This window comes from Somniosus microcephalus, chromosome 15 (genome assembly GCF_052327205.1).
Source record: "Somniosus microcephalus isolate GS21.2 chromosome 15, FLI_Smic_1.0, whole genome shotgun sequence".
NCBI lineage: Eukaryota > Metazoa > Chordata > Chondrichthyes > Squaliformes > Somniosidae > Somniosus > Somniosus microcephalus.
This window is the reverse complement of record NC_141001.1, coordinates 98998359-99020190: the sequence shown is the minus strand read 5'-3', so window position 1 is coordinate 99020190 and position 21832 is coordinate 98998359. Positions and strand designations below refer to the sequence as shown.

The 21832-nt window shown below is 45.8% G+C and overlaps 1 protein-coding gene across 1 annotated transcript in view; it reads left to right on the top strand.

Moving 5' to 3' along the window:
• The window catches only part of LOC147107099 (protein kinase C-binding protein NELL1-like), a 974256-nt gene that overhangs the window by 175800 nt on the left and 776624 nt on the right, over window positions 1-21832 (top strand). The window contains exons 7-8 of the mRNA XM_086008154.1: window positions 6006-6088; window positions 20026-20154. Coding sequence (XP_085864280.1) covers window positions 6006-6088; window positions 20026-20154 — 212 coding nt within the window. The remainder of the gene's footprint in view (window positions 1-6005; window positions 6089-20025; window positions 20155-21832) is intronic.

Sequence of the window (21832 nt, the reverse complement as noted above, 5' to 3'; positions counted from 1 at the left end):
GTTACGGGATGGTTTCCTGGACCAATATGTCGAGGAACCAACCAGAGATCAGGTCATCTTAGACTGGGTATTATGTAACGAGAAAGGATTAATTAGCAATCTTGTTGTACGAGGCCCCTTGGGTCGGAGCGATCATAATATGATCGAATTTTTCATTAAGATGGAGAATGAAGTAGTTGACTCAGAGACTAGGATCCTGAATTTAAATAAAGGAAACTACAATGGTCTGAGGCGCGAATTCGGTAGGATTGATTGGGGAATGTCACTCAAAGGGTTAACGGTGGATAGGCAATGGCAAACATTCAAAGACCGCATGTATGAACTACAGAATTTGTTCATCCCAGTTTGGCATAAAAATAAAACAAAAAAGGTGACTCAACCGTGGCTAATGAGGGAAATTAGGGATAGCATAAGATCCAAGGAGAGGACATATAAATTGGCCAGAAAAAGCAGTAATCCAGAGGATTGGGAGCAGTTTAGGATTCAACAAAGGAGGACAAAGGGATTAATTAAGAGGGGGAAAATAGAATATGAGAGTAAGCTTGCAGGGAACATAAAAACTGACTGTAAAAGCTTTTCTAGATATGCGAAGAGAAAAAGATTGGTGAAGTCAAGCGTAGGTCCCTTGCAGTCAGAATCAGGGGAATTTATAATGGGGAACAAAGAAATGGCAGGCCAATTTTAAATACATATTTTGGTTCTGTCTTCACAAAGGAGGACACAAATAACCTCCCAGAAATGTCAGGGAAATTAGGGTCTGATGAAAGGGAGGAACTGAAAGAAATCAGTATTTGTAGGGAAATGGTGTCAGGGAAATTGATGGGATTGAATGCCGATAAATCCCCAGGGCCTGATAATCTACATCCTAGGGTACTTAAGTAAGTGGCCCTAGAAATAGTAGATGCATTGCTGATCATCTTCCAACATTCGATAGAATCTGGAACAGTACCCATGGATTGGAGGGTAGCTAATGTTACCCCACTATTCAAAAAAGGTGGTAGAGAGAAAACGGGGAATTACAGACCGATAAGCCTGACATCGGTAGTGGGGAAAATGCTAGAGTCCATTGTAATAGATGTAATAGCAGAGCACTTGGAAAACAGTGACAGGATCGGACAAAGTCAACATGGATTTACAAAAGGTAAATCGTGCTTGACTAATCTACTGGAATTTTTTGAGGATGTAACTGGTAAAATAGATAAGGGAGAACCAGTGGATGTGGTGTATTTGGACTTTCAGAAGGCTTTCGATAAGGTCCCACATAAGAGATTAGCATGTAAAGTTAAGGCACATGGGATTGGGGGCAAGGTATTGACTTGGATAGAGAACTGGTTGGCAGACAGAAAGCAAAGAGTTGGAATAAACGGGTCTTTTTCCGAATGGCAGGCAGTGACTAGTGGGGTACCGCATGGATCGGTTCTTGGACCCTAGCTATTCACAATATATATTAATGATGATCTAGACAAGGGAACTAGATGTAATATCTCCAGATTTGCAGACGACAGAAAGCTGGATGGGCGTGTATGCTGTGAGGAGGATGCCGAGAAACTACAGTATGATTTGGACAGGTTGGGTGATTGGGCAGAAGCATGGCAGATGCAGTATTACGCGGTTAAATGTGAGGTTATCCACTTTGGTGTCAAAAACAGGAAGGCTGATTTATTATCTAAATGGCAATAGATTGGGAGAAGGGGAAGTGCAGCGAGACCTGGGTGTCCTTGTGCGCCAGTCGCAGAAGCTAAGCATGCAGGTGCAGCAGGCGGCTAAGAAGGCAAATGGTATGTTGGCCTTCATAGCGAGAGGCTTTGAGTACAGGAACAAGGATGTCTTGCTGCAGTTGTACAGGGCCTTCGTGAGACCACATCTTGAGTATTGTGAGCAGTTTTGGTCGCCTTATCTGAGGAAGGATGTTCTTGCCATGGAAGGAGTTCAGCGAAGATTCACCAGGCTGATACCTGGGATGGCAGGAATGACGTATGAGGAGAGATTGGGTCGATTGGGCTTGTACTCGCTGGAGTTTAGAAGAATGAAAGGGGATCTCATTGAAACTTATAAAATTCTGGCAGGACTGGACAGACTAGATGCAGGAAGGATGTTCCCGATGGTCGGGGAATCCAGAACCAGGGGTCACAGTCTAAGGATAAGGGGTAGGCCATTTAGGACAGAGATGAGGAGCAATTTCTTCACCCAGAGAGTGGTGAACCTGTGGAATTCTCTACCACAGAAGGCAGTAGAGGCCAATTCATTAAATATATTCAAGAAGGAGTTGCATATATTTCTTAAGGCTAAAGGGATCAAGGGGTATGGGGAGAAAGCAGGGACCGGGTACTGAACTTGGATGATCAGCCATGATCGCATTGAATGGCGGAGCAGGCTCGAGGGGCCGAATGACCTACTCCTGCTACTGTCTTCTATGTTTCTATGTCTATGTTTCTATGTAAGTTCACATTCTCTGGATCACTAGCCCGGTAACATAACCACTGCGCTACCGCTCACGATGCCATTTTCGAGCAGGTTTCGGTATTGGGCGCCAATGGTCCCACCCGAAACAGCTGGGAGCCTCATTTAAAATATTTATATCAGGGGTCCCATGATGCATTAAGGATCTCGGTGCAATTTTGATCTACCGCTGGAACATGAGTGGGCAGACCAGTGGTCCTTAAAAGGATTGTTGTAAGCTGGTCCAAAGATAGCTTACAGAAATCTTTTACTATGTTCCTGTTAATTTTTTGGGTGCGCGACTCTTTCAAAATACCGCATTGAAAAGCCAGCGCGCCGGCTGCGCGGGAGGTCCAGAGAGCTTGTGCGGCTTCGCAGCTTAAAGGGAATATTGATTGTGGGTCAGGAAGTGTATGAATATGTACATACATACGAACTAGGAGCAGGAGTAGGCCACTCGGCCCCTCGAGCCTGCTCCGTCATTCAATAAGATCATGGCTGATCTGATTACTCCACATTACCGCTTACCCCCGATAACCTTCCATCCCCTTGCTCATCAAGAATCTATGTACCTCTGCCTTAAAAATATTCAAAGACTCTGCTTCCACCGCCCTCTGAGGAAGAGAGTGCCAAAGATTCGCGACCCTCTGTGAGAAAAGATTTCTCCTTATCTGTCTTAAATGGGCAACCCCTTATTTTTAAACAGTGACCCCTAGTTCTAGATTCTCCCACAAGAGGAAACATCCTCTCTGCATCCACCCTGTCAAGGCCCCTCAGGATCTTATATGTTTCAATCAAATCACCTCTTACTCTTCTAAACTCCAGCGGGTACAAGTCTAGCCTGTCCAACCATTCCTCATAAGACAAACCCGCCCAGTCCAGCTATTAGTCTAGTAAACCTAATGCACCTTCTGGCCCCACAGAAACCATACAGTTGCTGTCCGTCCATCCTTGCTGCCCACCCCCCCCCCCCCCCCCCATCCACAACCCCCCCCCTTCACAGCACACTTCTGGCTCAACTCTGTTGAGGAGCCACTAGATTTGCCTCCTGTGTCTGATTGGTGATGTGCCTGGCACCCCCGATACCAAGGTCATCGGGCAGACATAATGGACGCCCCTCCCACTCCCATTGTGTTGTGACACTTGAATTCTGAATGAATGATTAAATTGAATCACGAAACACTGTGAAGTAATTAGTTTGTACCAGTTATTCATTTTCTAAAACCTTACCTGTATACCCCTCTCTGACTTTTGGCGTTTGATGACTACCGGAAACCAAACAAACGAGCAACATTTAATATTTGGTCAGTTTGATGGCTGGATTAGGCATTCGGCACAGTGGGAATGAGTAGAAGGTGCTTCACAACATTACATTTGGTTGAGTAATGCATTATTTGGCGTTTGCTGTATTCATTCGCATCTTTAGCAGTTTGTGGTAATTTCTCAAACAATACTGGGCTTCCTGGTTTTTTTCCATTAGTGGGTGTTCTGAAATGCTGAGCAGGTATGTAGGTGCAAAGTTTTGTGCAGTGTCTTTTTTTTTGTTAATGAGCTATATCTTGACACCTCAATTCCCACCACCAACAGGTTTGTGCCCAAATATGAATCGCACATAAAGGATACAAAATGAGATGACATATTGCAGTGCAAAAGCACCTCATTAACACAGATACAAAAGCATCGCCAGCTGCAAAGATACGTCTTCTGCTGCAGTTTGTGTCTAATGTCAGAAGTATAAATGCAAACATGAATTTTTAAACAGGTTATCAAAATTAAGATTTTATGATTCACAATTTTAAATATTTAATAATCCCAAAGATGCACAGAGAGGAGAATTCTCTCTTGACATTTCCCTTCTCTTGCATCTTGGGTTGTTTACTCTGCCTTCAGACATAGTTCCACGCTGCCTTAAATGATGCATTTGGTTTGAAATTACAGCAAATGTGTCAATGGTCACCCTCCTTCAATTATGTTGTTTGATTTTTGACCAGTAGCAAATAGAGAGCAAGTGCATTTGAGAATATAGAAACGTACGATTTGTGCAAAAGTCATGTGCTGTCAGTGCAGCACGAGCTGTAATTTTTTTTCTTAATATGACGTGCCCTTGTGAATTAATCTGGCAGCTGGTGTTTGCAACATACTTAACATTCCTCTCCTCCCCTGCACCTCTGATTTTTCTTCCCTTTTTTTTTCTCCTGGGGCTAAATTTGCTTGGGCCCTCCTTGTACATTTCTGCCGCACTCTGGCTGGAGTGCAGTGGGACGTCCTGGAAATGGACTTGGGAGCCATAGATGCTGGGTCCCCAGCCTAACTTGCATGGCTTTATGAGGACCTCGGGTCTATCCCCCCCACTCCTTTACAAGGCTAGCGAAGCAAAGCGGGTGGTGGAGATGGGGCAGGTGGACTCCCTAATCCAGGAGATCCCGTTTCCCCGATGTTAGTGAGACCTGGCGTAAAGCTGCTGAGTGATTCCAGTGAGATGAGGTGCACTGGCCTCCAGAATGGCGCAGTGATCTTCACAGACTGGGTGCGGGCCAGCGACTGGCCTGGAACTCCGAATAAAAGGTTTGTGTTTATTTGAAGAATGTTTTAGTCTTGACCCCGTTAATAAAGAGGTGATGGCGATGTTCCCATAATGCTGTTCTTGTCCTTCTTTGCGGTTCGGACATGTGTATTATACTATTAGTGTAAACATTAATAACTACTGACAACAGATTTGTGCCGAGCTGCTGTCTTCTACTTGCCAGAACTAAATATGTCAAAGATAAATTAATGTTAGCCAGATAATGAAACTGTTGCAAGCAACTATAGGCACTTATTTTCAGGTTTGTTTCTTGGTTCCACTGTTGGTGATGGAGGGGTTCAATCAATTGATGAATAATTTTCATGATTAATTTTTGCCTATATTGGAGGGACCAATATAGAAAAATAGAATTTTGGCTAAAGAATATTAAAAATGAGGGGCAGTGTTCATTCTAGTGTTTTTCAGTTTAAAAAAAAAACTTGGCATTACTTAACAAAATTACGAGCATGTTTGATTTGTGAGCTATACGAGTACCAAAGCCGTATGAAAACAGTGGTAGATACAACTATATACCTATCAGAAAAATACTTTGCAGGAGCACGAGAACACAAAGCAACTGGCGAATAAATCAGCGGCGGCATTTAAATAAAACTCTGTTGAGGAGTTACATCAGGGAATGAATGAAGATGATGTGGCAATACAGAATCATGAAATGTGTGCTTTCAGACAGATTTGCTATAAATTCCACGGTGACAATTGAAGGCTTGTTTTGTCATTGCTATGGAAATCATGACCATCTAAATTGAAAGAGTATAATGTTATATTATGTATGTCAGTGTTACTTTTCTATCGTTTTTGAAGGCAATGCAAAGCAAAATAAGACCTCTTGTCATTACCATGGAAACTATAACCAAAAATGAAAACACGCTTTTAGTGAATCTACATGATTGCCCATGGGGTTATCAGCATTGTACTCCGTTTATTCTCTTTCTGGAGAGTTTCTTACGCTTTTGTCCTTTCTTTACTTTTTGCCTTTTTGGAGCATGCCCAACATGCAGTGACTTCCTTAATCTGGTGCAAGGCATTATGGATCTACAAGAGCTTCTCGCCAAAATGACAACAAAAGTGAGTTTACCAGAATGCAGTCTTGCTCTTTTATGGGATTATTAACTTTTAAACATTGGCTCCATTTTATGTCTTAGTCTCTTTCATATATAGCCATAGATAAATGGATAAGCAGATCGATCTCTTCTGTTGTACTATTCAAAGGAACGGCTTGCGATTTGTTCTTACGGTCACGGTGGATTTGTGGTTTAGTTGGGTGACTTCATAATGTTGAAAATGAGCAAGCAACAGAGGGCACTGAACTAAGGTGTACTGTTTCCAAAATCAAATAGATTTTTGTTTTTCTGAATTTTCTCTTGAAAGCTCCTCCCCATGAAATAATCTGGTTTATCTAACCCGAGTTAAAAGATGAATATGTTATAGAGTAACACAAGAACACTCAATTCAAGTGTGCAGATAGGTGGCTAGCCTGTATTATAATCGAAGAACGTCTCTAGAGCTTCACTTCTGTTATAGGAACATGAGTAGGCCATTCAGCCTCTTGAACTTGTTCCTCCATTCAATTAGATCATGACTGGTCTGTATCTTAACTCCATCTACCAGCTTTGATTCCATAACCATTAATATACTTGCCTGACAAAAATCTATCAATCTCAGTTTTGAAATTTTCAGTTGACGCCCTCCAGCCTCAACAAAGTTTTGGGGGAGAGAGTCCCAGATTTCTGCTAAACTGTGTGAAAAAAGTGCTTCCTGACATCATCCTTGAATGACGTAGCTCTAATTTTAAGGTTGTGTCCCCTTGAACTGGACTCCCCCACCAGAGGAAAGAGTTTCTCTCTATCCACGCCGTCAAACCCTTTAATCATCTTAAATGCCTCAATTTGAGCACCCCTTCATTGGCTGTACAGCGCATCGGGACTTCCGGTGGTCGTGAAAGGCGCTATATAAATGCAAGTCTTTCTTTTCTTTACCCTTTAATCTACTATAAGCAAGTGTATCCGTCATCAAGCTCAAAGGATGCTGGGGATTTCATTGTGACTCCAGTATATTCAGTGACTTATTCCAGCTACAGATGACCAAATTACGTTCAATTTGACAAGATTGATGGAGAGAAAGCCTGACAGGTTTAATTGTCCTTCATTTCACCTTGGAGATGTGATGTAATTTGTTTTTTTTTTTTAAATCAACAAACTAGCGTAAGTAGCGGGATTCAGTGCTGCAGAGTGACACATTTCAGATTTCATTGATAATGACAATTTATTGTTTTCAGTGTGGAAAATGTTTTCAGTGCAATGAAACCTGTGTTTTAATGGTGGCTTCTTGATCTTTTCTCGAATTGAGATCAGGATGCAGTTCAATCTTAATCTAATCTCTTCAAGCAAATGGAACTCTTTGGCAAAGAAACTTCAATATTCAACTGAAATTTCAGAATGGTGACCCTTTTAGTGATTTTTTTTTCAAAGCGGTGAAATTCCATCTATAGTACGTTCACGACCATGAGAGATGCTCACTAAAGATTAACTACTACAATGTAGGAATGGTCAAATTCCTATCTAGAGATTGAGTTCGACGCAGGCAATCAATCAAAAAGGTTTTTAATGTCAAACTAACGAGTTTAAACAGATTGATGCAAGAGAACTATGAATACAGGTCTTAACAGGTCGGAGGCTCCACGAGGACTGCTCGGCGGTCCCGTGGATGGTGTCATGACGTCATCACGTTTTTCCCGTGTTTGGGTGATCACGTGATTAGCGGCATGACTTCATCGCGTTTGCCCGTGCTCTTAAAGGGACCGCGCACTGTACATGCAAACAGTATATACAATGGTACAGATTTAGTCTGTAGCTAACACATCGTTAAAGGGAATTATGTACAGTTGTTCAGAGTCCCTCAGTGGCTCTGCCGCAACAACAGCAAAATACTGTGGATGCTGGAAATCTGAAATAAAAACAGAAAATGCTGGAAATACTCAGCAAGTCAGGCAGTATCTGTGGAGAGAGAAACAGAGTTAACGGGGGTGATTTTGCCAGCCCTGGGTAGACGGGTTTGGAGGCGGGACAGCCGGGAAAATGGCAGAATCTGGGGGCGAGTACCCAACCCGCCTCCATGCCATCTTCCCAGGAGGCGGGTACCTGACCCACGCTGGGTTCCGTCCCCTGGAGACGGGAAGGGGATTACAGCCATTTAACTGCCCGTTAACAGGTAGTTAACAGGCAGTTAAGAGGGTTATCCCCATTTTCCCAGCAGAGGTGCGGGCTTTCGGACGTCCGGGAACCGCGTCAGGGTCACAGAGGCGAGCAGTGGGTCTGCGGGGGTCGGAGGGGTCCAAAAGTGCGCTGCGGGTGCAAGTGTGGAGAGGTAAGTGTGATGAAATATATGCCTTCATCAGCCCCTGTTTTTTACCTGCTTTGTATTGTGGGTACCGCCCCCTTTTTCCTATTGTGTGTATTGGCTACGCCCCTGTCTTTTGTCATAGAATGACTCATACAGCTCGAGACCTTTATATCAGACGAACCCGATGTGTAAAGACCTGCAATGTTCTTAGTGATTAAAAGCCTTTAGTTGAATCCTTTTAAACTCCTTGTCTTTGAGTTATCGATGGCACATCAATTTTAATCACTAAAACACCAAGATGGATCGACTCCTGAAACCAGAGCGCTTGGATCTGGACCCCCATGCCTCAGACGCAGCCACACAGTTCGGACACTGGTTCCAATTCTTCGAATTTTTCATTGCAAACTCATCCACCACCATAGCAGCCGCAACCGCCACCGGAGACGTGAAACTGGGAATCCTGCGAAACTGGGTGAGCCATCGGGTCTCCCCTCTCATCCAAGATGCCACCAGCTACGGGGATGCCTGCACCATTCTGAAGGCCCACTACGTGCGGCCAATAAACGAGGTGTACGCCAGGCATCTTCTGACTACTCGCACGCAGCGGCATGGTGAGTCACTAGAGGACTTTATGCTAAGTCTAAAAGTACTGGGCAGAGACTGTAACTGTAAGGCCGTGTCTGCCACCGTGTACACGGAGGAGCTGATCCGAGACTCCTTTATTGCGGGCCTCAGTTCTAATTACATTCGGCAGAAACTGTTTGAAAAGGAGGGACTGGACTTAAAACAGGCTATGGGTATAGCGCGATCGCTGGATATGGCCCAGAGGAACTCTGAATCCTGTTCCTCAGGCCACGCGGCCCACTCTGCCTCGTGGGGGCCGCCATCTTGGAAGCCATCTTCACCTCCCAGGTCTCAGGCCAGCCCAGCACCATCGGAGCCCCAGCCTCCACCCAGGAGCCCCACTACTGCCGCGATGCATCGGGGCCCGAAATGCTACTTCTGCGGCCAGGACAAACACTCCAGGCATCTGTGCCCAGCGAAGGGCACCACCTGTTTTAAATGCGGGAAGAAAGGACATTTTAGCAAAGTCTGCAGAGGGAACCCCGCCTCCAACTCCACCACCGCCGCGTGCGCGCCGTGAGGGTGGCCATCTTGGACGCCATATTGTCCACCCTCATGGAGTCCACCATCTTGCCCTGACTACACGGACCTCCAGGACCCACTGGTGGCCTCGATCACAGTGGATCAATCCAGGCTGCATCCGTTGTCTAAATCGATGATGGACATAGAGGTAAACGGGAACAAGGTTAAATGCTTGATTGACTGCGGGAGCACCGAAAGCTTTATTCATCCTAGCCTGGTAAAACGACTTTCACTAACGATAGTCCCCACACAGGGCAAAATCGCCATGGCTGATAAGACTCATACCTCAAAAATTACAGGTTTCTGCGCGGTTATGTTGTCGGTAAAAGGCACTGATTACAGAGATTTTAAACTATTGATAATGCCAGATCTCTGTGTGAGCGTGATCTTGGGTCTGGACTTCCAGTGCCACCATCAAAGTATCACGCTTACCTACGGTGGGTCCCAGCCGCCCCTCAGTGTGCGGTCTGGCTACCCTGAAGGTCAAGCCGCCCTCTCTGTTCGCCAACCTCTCACCCAACTGTCGACCCATAGCGACCAAGAGTAGGCGGTACAGCTGGGAGGGTAGACGGTTCATTGCGTCGGAAGTAGAAAGACTCAAGCGGGAGGGTATCATCGAATGCAGTACCAGCCCGTGGCGCGCCCAGGTAGTAGTAGTTAAGGGTAGCGAAAAGAAGCGGATGGTGATAGATTATAGCCAGACGGTTAATCTATACACCCAGCTAGACGCCTACCCTCTGCCCCGTATAGCGGATATGGTTAACCAAATCGCGCAATACCGGGTGTTTTCCACCATCGACCTAAAATCGGCATACCACCAGCTCCCCATTAGGCCGGAGGACCGTCCAAACACCGCCTTCGAGGCGAACGGACGCCTCTACCACTTCCTCAGAGTCCCCTTTGGGGTAACGAACGGGGTCTCGGTCTTCCAGCGGGAGATGGACCGCATGGTCGATGAGAACCAGTTAACAGCCACCTACCCATACCTAGACAACGTCACCATCTGCGGCCACGACCAGCAAGACCACGACTCGAACCTCGCGAGATTTCTGAAAACCGCCCTCAGACTCAATCTCACCTACAACGAGGATAAGTGTGTCTTTAGCACCACGCGCCCCTGTATCCTGGGCTGCGTGGTGGAAAACGGGGAAATCGGTCCGGACCCCGACCGATTGCGCCCCCTACGGGAGCTACCCCTACCAAACACTCCCAAGGCCCTGAAAAGGTGCCTGGGGTTCTTCTCCTATTACGCCCAATGGGTCCCCAATTATTCCGACAAGGCCCGTCCCCTCCTGAAATCAACGTCCTTCCCGCTCACGGCCGAGGCCCACGCCGCCTTCAACAGCATTAAACACGACATTGAGAAGGCCGCGCTGCGGGCAGTGGACGAAAACATCCCTTTCCAGGTCGAAAGCGATGTGTCCGACTTCGCTTTAGCAGCCACCCTCAACCAGGATGGGTGGCCCGTAGCCTTTTTCTCAAGAACCCTCCAAGGGCCCGAGATCAGGCACTCCTCGGTAGAGAAGGAGGCCCAGGCCATAGTGGAGGTAGTGCGGCACTGGAGGCACTACCTAGCCGGCAAACGCTTCACCCTGCTTACCGACCAGCGGTCGGTAGCCTTCATGTTTAACAACAAACAGAGGGGGAAGATCAAGAACGACAAAATTCTCAGGTGGCGGATCGAACTCTCCACGTTTGAGTACGACATAATATATAGGCCGGGGGCCCTCAACGAATCCCCCGATGCCCTATCACGAGGGATGTGTGCCAGCATCCAGGGGGACAGGCTACATGGCCTCTGCCACCCGGGGGTCACCCGGCTATTCCACTTTATAAAATCCCGTAACCTGCCCTATTCCATCGAGGAGGTCCGGTCTATGACCAGGGACTGCTGTACCTGTGCGGAATGCAAGCCCCGTTTTTTCAGGCCCGACCGAGCCCACCTGATCAAAGCTACATGGCCATTCGAGCGCCTGAGCTTAGATTTCAAGGGACCACTCCCCTCCACCGACCGCAATGTGTACTTTCTCAACATTGTGGACGAGTACTCCCGCTTCCCATTCACCTACCCCTGCCCAGACATGACCAGTGCCACGGTCATCAAGTGCCTCGGCAACCTGTTTTGCACGTTCGGCATGCCTAACTACATCCACACTGACGGGGGCGTCGTTCATGAGCGACGAACTGCGCCAATACCTGCTGTCGAAGGGGATAGCCACGAGTCGGACCACTAGTTATAACCCCCGGGGTAATGGGCAAGTGGAGAGGGAGAATGCGACAGTGTGGAAGGCGGTCACCTTAGCACTAAGGTCTAAAGGCCTCCCCACCTCCCGCTGGCAAGAGGTCCTCCCAGACGTACTCCACTCGATAAGGTCGCTACTGTGTACTGCTACTAACGCCACTCCTCACAAGATGATGTTTGTTTTTCCCCGCAAATCAACCTCAGGAGTGCCCCTACCCTCGTGGCTCTCCACCCCAGGGACAGTCCTATTACGAAAGCATGTGAGGGGCCACAAAACGGATCCACTCGTGGAGGCAATACACCTACTCCACGCAAACCCACAGTACACGTACGTCAAGCACGCCGACGGGCGTGAGGACACCGTGTCCATAAAGGACCTCGCCTCGGCAGGAAGTGACGACGACCCATCACCACCACCCACAGAAGAACCTCCACCATCCCCAGGCTCACCACCCCCAGAAGTACCTGCAACACCCCCAACACATGGGTATGCCTAGGAGGGCACCACGGACTCCCGGTCGGAACCCGAGGTACTGTTGCGACGTTCAGGAAGGACTATCGCACCCCCGGTCAGACTAAATCTGTAGAAGGGGTGAATGTGATGAAATATATGCCTTCATCAGCCCCTGTGTTTTACCTGCTTTGTATTGTGGGTACCGCCCCCTTTTTCCTATTGTGTGTATTGGCTACGCCCCTGTCTTTTGTCATAGAATGACTCATACAGCTCGAGACCTTTATATCAGACGAACCCGATGTGTAAAGACCTGCGATATTCTTAGTGATTAAAAGCCTTTAGTTGAATCCTTTTAAACTCCTTGTCTTTGAGTTATCGATGGCACATCAGTAAGTATGTGAGGTGCGTGAAAAGTGATAGAAAAAGTTTCCTTACCTTTGTTTCTTCCTGCAGGCTTCAATTATTGGGGATCCGGAGGCTCCGGAATCTCCACGGCAGAGATGACAGAGTGGCTGCTGCATTCTCCGATGCAACAGCCATCTGCTTTCTGCTCACAAGAGGTTTGGTGAGCCTTGAGTACAAGAACTCACCAAACAACAGAGAATGTCAGTGTTTGACAGTTTCATAAAGCTGTCAAACGATGACAATTCATCTGTCAAAATTTTTTGACAGATAAAACGTCATACGCTGACGTTCTCTGTAACTGGCTTCCCCTTAATTGGCCTGCTAAGTCCGCTGGGCGGGCTTAACAAGGTCAATCAAGGGAAAATAGCGTGGGTTGGCCACAATTTGATGGAGGCGGGACTAAAACCCGACAAGCAGCAGTCCCGCCTCCAAGATTGGCAAAATCACCCCCAACATAGCAGATCGATGACCTTGCATCGGATCTACTGTTGAATACAAAGAGAAATTATGCAGTGCACAGTATGCTTTACGAAAATACAAAATACTATAGGCCCGTAATTTCCGATAGGAGGCTTCCTGCGTGCGGAGGCCTCCTATCGGAAAAAAGTCTACGAACTTACTTGAGGGCTCCCGCGGTCCGGACTCCTCCGCTCCTGGGCCTCTCCAAACTTGAAATGCGCAGGGCCCACATATCCCAGGGGCGCATATGGTTCGCAAGCGTCCCTGGGATCACGTGGGCCAGGCCAGCCAACAGGAGAAGGGAATCTCCCTTCATACTTTTGACAGATAGACCTGTCAAATATATGAATGGAGATCGCCCCAAAAAGACACTAAAACATTAAATACATTTTTAAAAAGCATCACATTTTTAAAATGAGTTAAAATTACAATAAATTAAATATTTTAAACAATATTTTGAAAAAATAATTCAATTTTTTTACGGGGCTAAAAATAAACATACCTAACAGAAGGCAGAGAGTTGGGACAAATGGTTCATTCTCAGACTGGCAATCAGTAACTAGTGGTGTTCCGCAGGGGTCAGTGCTGGGTCCCCAACTCTTTACAATCTATATTAACGATTTGGAGGAGGGGACCGAGTGTAACATATCAAAGTTTGCAGATGACACTAAGATGGGAGGGAAAGTAGTGAGTGAGGAGGACATAAAAAACCTGCAAGGGGACATAGACAGGCTAAGTAAGTGGGCAGAGATTTGGCAGATGGAATACAATGCTGGAAAGTGTGAGGTTATGCACTTTGGCAGGAAAAATCGTAGAGCAAGTTATTATCTTAATGGCAAGAAACTGGAAAGTACTGAAGTACAAAGGGATCTGGGGGTCCTGGTGCACGAAACTCAAAAGGTTAGTATGCAGGTGCAGCAAGTGATTAAGAAGGCCAATGGAATGTTGGCTTTCATTGCTAGGGGGATAGAATATAAAAATAGGGAGGTATTGCTTCAGTTGTACAAGGTATTGGTGAGACCGCACCTGGAATACTGCGTACAGTTTTGGTGTCCATACTTAAGAAAGGACATACTTGCTCTCGAGTCAGTACAAAGAAGGTTCACTCGGTTAATCCCGGGGATGAGGGGATGGACATATGAGGAGAGGTTGAGTAGATTGGGACTCTACTCATTGGAATTCAGAAGAATGAGAGGCGATCTTATTGAAACATATAAGATTGCGAAGGGGTTGGATCGGGTGGATGCAGGGAGGATGTTCCCGATGATGGGTGAAACTAGAACTAGGGGGCATAGTCTTAGAATAAGGGGCTGCTCTTTCAAAGCTGAGATGAGGAGGAACTACTTCACTCAGAGGGTGGTAGGTCCATGGAATATGCTGCCCCAAAAAGCTGTAGAAGCTACATCATTACATAAATTTAAAACAGAAATAGACAGTTTCCTAGAAGTAAAGGGAATTAAGGGTTACGGGGAGCGGGCAGGAATTTGGACATGAGTCTAGGTTCGGATCGGTCATGGCCCTGTGGGTAGCGGAGCGGGCCCAGGGGCCGTGTAGCCTGATCCTGCTCCTATTTCGTGCGTCTAATTCTGTTAGATTCAGGAGATGGTTCTGTGATAGTGGATTGGCGGTTAGGATCAGATCAGCCATGATCTTATTGAATGGCGGAGCAGGCTCGAGGGGCCGATTGGCCTACTCCTGCTCCAATTTCTTATATTTCTTATGTTCTTATGCAATTTCACGTGTGCTAAGCCGCATGGGTATAAATTACGTCCATTTTGACTTCAGTCCGCACACTGGATAGACCTACTTCCTCTCATTCTACTCAACTATTGGCAACTGCAGTGCTGCATTTCTTTTCCACGCCCCCCCCCCCCCACCCCGCCGCAATAAATCACACATTTATTTGGAGTCCATCCAAAACATATCTGAATTAAATTGGGCATAATTTGTGTGTTCATCAAGCAACCTGAAAGTGTTGGATTCCAATGATGTTATGTTCTTCTTTTGATTCACATCTCATTCCTACCTAGCACAGTCTCTAGAGAAACATACCTTGAATCGGTGGATGCAGATTAGAGAGGCAACTGGAGGCCACATAATATTGTGAATTATAATCCAACTCTAGGGAGTGACTTCAAGGCTAGAATCTAATTCTGGGGTTCAGATGATTAGAAACTGTTCATGCGGAGCCTTTTGCATTAATGATTTCTTCAGCACTGCATAATAATTAGTTGAGTAAAAATTCAGTACAAGAAGAGGTGCAACAATTTTGGTTATAAATCTGATCCTGGAATTTTAAAATGCATATTTACATATTGGAGCACATCCACAGACATGGAGCTGATATATTTTTACAGTTACACATTGTTTCTTTTGATATATTTCTGAGTGCTTAAATCTTCTGCGGATGAATGAAATTCCAAATTAAGTAGAAAAATGTCCCAAGGTTCTTGACAGAGGTGTAAGAAAGAAGTGGATGTGAGCCAAAGAAGGAGATATTGGGAGGGGTGATCAAAAGCTTGGTCAAAGATGTGGATTTTAAGGAGGACCTTAAAAGGAGGAGTGAGAAGGTGGAAGGGTTTATGGAGGAATGTCCAGAGTGTGGCTGTGAGCATGACTGTCAGCGGTGCAGCCCAAGAGGCCAGAAAACTGAGGAACAGAGAGTTTAGCTGAGGATGTTAACAATGGAGGTAGTTACAAAGAAATGGAGGAATGAATACATGGAAGGATTTAACCATTTAAAAATTTGATGCGTTGGAGGACTGGGAGCCAATGTAGGTCGGTAAGGGCAGGGGTGGTCGGAAGCAGACTTGGTGTAGGATAGGACGCAGGCAGCAGAGTTTTGGAGATGAACTGAGGTTTATGGAGGGTGGAATGTTGGCCAGGAGAGCATTGGACATTGCCATTTAAATTAGTACAAAAGCAAAATACTGCAGATGCTGGAAATCTGAAATAAAAACAGCAAATGCTGGAAATACTCAGCAGGTCAGGCAGCATCTGTGGAGCGAGAAACAGAGTTAACGTTTCAGGTTGATGACCCTTTGTCAGAAGCCATTTAAATTAGGCCCCCCCCCCCCCTGCTCCTCTGGGATGGGCAGCCTTCCCGTGCCTGAAGGCAGGTAAGACAGACAGTTCACGCTAGGTGGAGGGATTTAAAGAGCGAGACCAAGAGTAAGAGAGTGTGGGAGAGGCCGAGAAATTGTCACAGGCAAGAAAGAGTTTCAGCTTTTATTTTAGTTTTATTTATGAAAACACCACAGGAGATAAACTAGCTTCACATTTTGATTTTTTTTTAAAAGCAAGACTAGAATTAATATCAAACTCTTAAATGAAGAATATTAATATAGTGATGGTGTTGACAATGTTGTAAACTAGAATGCAACAGACATGACCATTCCAGAGAGATGGTATTAAAAGGGTTAAACCTTGCAGTCAACCGTGACTGTCCCTGAAAATATCCAGATGCAGGTTTTCTAAGCAACTTCAGATTTTCCATTAGTTTTCATCTCATTTAATGAATAAATCGCACACAGGGTGGACCAATTTATTTTGTGATTAATTTTAAGAGGGGTTTCAAATCTACATGTGACTCTCTTCCAATTTCGCATCCCTCTGTGAAAGTGACACATGGTGATTGGATTCATCCTTTGAGCCTTAATTTGTCTTTCGAGCTTTCAGAATATGTAACACTTGGGAGCAACAATTTTGCTATGTTGTTTTTGCTATTGCCCAAAGCATAATTAGAAAATTACAAAGTCCTCCTGAACTTTTCCCTTTTTTATATTGTCGGGACCCTGTACAGAAAACTGGCAAATGTAATTGCATTTTTGATTTATTTTGTTGTAGAACGACCCACCTTTTATCCAAAATTTTCTTTTCATAGCTCATTTTACGCATCGCCTGAGTTTCATTGTCACCTGATTTCAATTGCGTGGCGTGTAAAACAGTCTGCCAATTTGCCCATTTTGTGCTATTACCTGAGACCAATCCCCCCCACCACCCCGCCATTGTATTTAGCTGATTCATTGCAGAGAGATAATTAAATTTGTTCCTCTCACGTGGAATCATAGAATCTTACAGCACAGAAGGAAGCCATTTGGCCCATCGCGCCTATGCCGGTTCTTTGAAAGAGCAGTCCAATTAGTCCCACTCTCCCTGCTCTTTCTCCATACAATGTACCACAGATAAGTAAATAAATGTCTGCATGTGACATGGAGGAAGCAGGATTTTACCTTTTATTCTCCATCTTTTTAGGGCATGGGATTTGATAGCAATGCCAAGAAATATTCAAACTTCCGTCTTTTCTTCAATCATCTCTGCAACAGTAATTTAGTGTTCTAAAACATTCTACTTTAATAAACATGTTCAAATTAAGGACTTTTCAGAACATCCCACCAATGTTGAATGAGGGTCCTTCCAGAATTGCCATTGTTGATATTTTCTTTGCTGGTTATGTGTGGGCCTTCTCTGCGATGAACTAAGTATGTGTTAATGAATGCACCTGGTAACTGTTTAGAATAGATAACAAAATATAACGACTATGGCAAGCCAAATTTCAAAGTACAGTGCATCATTTGCACACACATGTAACCTGTTGCATATGCTAAATAATTTATTATAATAAATATTGAATACAATAGCCACATAAATCTGGCCACTCTGCATCTGTGCAGCACCCCCTTCCTTTGCCCCACCCTAAACCCTTCTGACGAAAGGCCATCGACCTGAAGCGTTAACTCTGGTTTTTCTCTCCACAGATGCTGCCTGACCTGCTGAGTAGTTCCAGCATTTTCTGTTTTCATCTCAGATTTCCAGCATCCGCACTAGTTTGCTTTTGCTAAACCCTTCCGTCACTCTACCCCTCTCTCTCCTCATTTTAAGACCTTCCTTAAAATCCACCTCTTTCACCAAGATTTTGGGCAACCCTTCTAATCGTCCCTTCTTTGGCCCTCCACCCGTTTTCCTCGCATCCCTGTGAAGCACCTTGGGATGTCTTCCTACATTAAAAGGCATTCTATAAATGCACGCTGTTGTTGATTGTCACCATTCAGATTGATTAGAACATGGTTGGGCATTAATGCTGCTGCTGGTTATCCCAGTTGGAACAGGGAACAGTTACCTCCTAAAGTGGACGATAGAATCAATGATGCCATCACTAGAAAGCTGTGGATGGTGCATTGTGCCGAGGATTTTAACCAGAAATTTATGGGCTGGCCCATGATTTCAGGAGAGGCGGCAAGCGCGTCGTTCCAAATGAGAGAGAAACACCACGGGCAGGCCATACTGAGCCGCAGTCAAAGACCTTGTTGCAGTTGGGTCATGATATAGTATTGGCAGAAGCCCAGGGGCAGGTCACCTGTTGCTGATAGCTCCTGCATTATCAATGCTAAAATAAGTATAAATATACATAAAGAGCTTGACCAGAAAGAAATGTTAAATTCCACCTTGTAACACATCTCTTTCACCCAGCCCATACCTCCTTTCTTGCTGCTCTCAACTCTCCCCTCCTCTCATTTCTCTCTCTTTCCCCAACCCCCCGCCCCCCCCCCCCCCCGGCTCTGTCCTTGCAACATAGAATCATTGGTCTCTTTCTGTGCTGCAGGATTCTTTCAGCCCATTGGGCCTGTGCCGGCTCTTTGAAGGAGCTGTCCAATTTAGTCCCACACCCTAGCTTTCCCCCCATAACCCTGCAAATTAGTCCTCTTCAAGTAAATGTCCAATTGCTTTTTGAAATTTCCGATGGAATCTTCTTCTGCCATCCTTTCAGGTAGTGTCATTCCGCATCTTAACAACCCTCTGTGTGGAAAAAAATTCTCTTAATTTACCCTCTAGTTCTTTTGCCAATTATTTTAAATCTCCGATCTCTGGCTACTAACCCACTTGCCAGAAGAAACAATTTCTCCTGATTTGCTCTATCAAAACACCTCATAATTTTGAATACCTCCATTTGTTCTTCCCTTAACCTTCACTGTTCTATTACAATTCTAGACAACAAACCACGTAACAACACACTTTCTCCATTTTAAGCATGAAAGGCAGAACTATACTTACTAATAAAATAGGTGATAGGATTGCGGAAAATCTGCACTTGGATCACTTGCTCCTGCAGCACTAGTGAGCTTTCCCATTCAACGTCCTTTGTCATTATTTTTCTGCATTTGACAATTCTAGCCTGCCCAAAAAGTTTTGTAAGAGATCTTGCGAGGTAAAATGTGATTCCTGTTCATAACTTAAATTCTATGGCGGACAACGATCCTGTTGCAGGATTTGCTGGAGGTACTGTCCCCTGTTCGGGTGCCAGTGGAGATTTTTAAAAAATCTTTGAATTTGAGTCTTGCCAAATTGCTTCAATAGCGTTTCTCGTGACCATGATAGAAAGACGACAAGTATTGGAGGCCACCATCTGTCAGCTTTTGCAGCACCAGTTTTAACAAGAGTTATCCTGTTTAATTACCGATCCAAATATACAGTCTCCTGTGGTGCGACTGGTCTTACTGAACCTGTTTGGGAAAAGTGAGTCCAATATCTCCTTAAGTTGGCACCAGTTTTTAAAAAAAAGAGAGGAGCAGAATACTTTATCATTAACAGACACAGCCGACATGAAACTGCAGGCGAGACCAAAACTAGTGGCCATAAATCTAAAATAGTCATCAATAAATCCAACAGGGAGTTCGGGAGAAACTTCTTTACCCAAAGAGTGGTAAGAATATGGAACTCGCTACCACAGGGTGTGGTTGAGGCACAGATGCATTTAAGGGGAAGCTAGATAAGCACACGAGGGAGAAAGGAATAGAAGGATATGCTGATCGGGTGAGATGAAGTAGGACGGGAGGAGGCTAGTGTGGAGCATAAACACCGGCATGGACCAGTTGGGCTGAATGGCCTGTTTCTTCTGTGCTGTAGATTTGATAATTCTGTGTAACGTGTGTAATCTGACTGCTAACCTTTCTGTTGCAGTTAAACTATGCAGAGGCCAGACTGAATGAGCTGGAGAGCTGTTACTGCGAAAAGACTTGTCAGGTGAACAGAGAAGTCCACCGCAGCATGGAATCCTGGGTCGAAAAGTGCAAAAACTGCACCTGCAAGGTGACTGGTTCGCGGAGGGACTGCTCGCAGAATACCTGGAACTCGGGGTGGCTTGAAAGTGCATAATGTTTTAATTGCCTTTTTTCTTTCTCTTTGCGAAGGATGGCCAGCAATATTTCTGCAGGATATAACATTGAGGGCGGGGACGGCAGGAGGGGATTTGAACTGAAAGTGGGTTTCTGGCGGGAAATCACTCCAGCGAGCTAATTTCCCCGCCCGTCGGCCGCGGTGGCCATTTTAACCACCGGCCTCCTTTTTTATATGTCAGCGGTCCACTTCACCTCCCAGAACGAGCGGGACGAGGGTGCGGAGTAGCTACTGGCTGCCATAGTTACGGGTGGCCAAGTGCCACCCTCTGGCTTCCAGCTCAAGTGGCGGGAATGGGACGGGATTGTGGGAGGCTCTCGCGAGAGGTTGGGGGCGGGGTGTGGGGTGAGGTGGAGGCTGCAGCTTGCCTTGTTCGGCCCAGAGGAGCACCACCGTTCCTCCTGGCCCCACAAAGGAAAGTTTCTGACTGACATTTTGTGCCCCTTAGTCCTTCTCGACAGCGGTCAACCTGCTTTCACTTGGCAGGAAAGTCGCCGCGGCCTCTCCGCTGAGGTTGAATCTTAATTGGACCCCGATTTGCATTAAATTCGTGAGGCACTAGTCTACAGAAACCTGCAGGTTAAGATCGCAGGCGGTGTGAAAGCAGTGAGCTCTGAATGGGTCACCACCCTCCTCGGTTTTAACTGCTCACCAGCTATTTCCCGCTGGGCGGGTAGGGTTAAAATCGACCCCATTGCTCCAGTTTGCATGAGATGTCTTACGGACGTTGCTGGGCCATCCTAATGTACCAAAGGACGTGTGGTGTTTATTCCTTTCAAGGTAAAACGTGGCCCAATTGATACTGCCAGGAGCAGGCCATAGTGAAACCTGTACGGCAGGGCTACCGAATTAGTTTGACTGAAGGTCCTTTCATCAGAAATGCTAGTAAGTTTTTAGAGTCTGGAATCTAAGTGGATCTGCATTGTTCTAGGAAAAATGGCACTACAAGTGGCTAGTCCAAGTCTACATCGTGATTAGCTTAGGAGATGTAACACCTGCCCTTTTACCTCCTCCCTTTCCACTGTCCAGGGCCCCAAACACCACTTCCAGGTGAAACAGCGAGTTACTTGTACTTCTTGCAATTTAGTATACTGTATTCGCTGCTCACGATGCGGTCTCCTCTACATTGGGGAGACCAAACGCAGATTGGGCGACTGCTTTGCGGAACACCTCCGTTCAGTCCGTAAGGGTGACCCTGAGCTTCCGGTCACCTCTCACTTTAATTTTCTGCTTCACCCCCACTCTGATCGCTCTGTCCTCGGTCTCTTACACTGTTCCAATGAAGCTCAACGTAAGCTCGAGGAACAGCACCTCCTCTTTTGATTAGGCACTTTCCAGCCTCCTGGACTCAACATTGAGTTCAACAATTTCAGACCATAACCCCTGCCCCCATTCTCCTGGCTGTGTGATTTTTGCCATTCCCATTTGCAACATTTTATCTTTCCTGCTCCTACCTTAGCACAAAATGTTCCTTCAATTCCTTCCTCCCCTCCCAACACCCCCCCCCCCCTTTCCCTGTCTCTCTCTGCCACCTGCTTAATATCTGTTACATCTCCAGCTTTTTCCAGTTCTGATGAAGGGTCCCAGACCT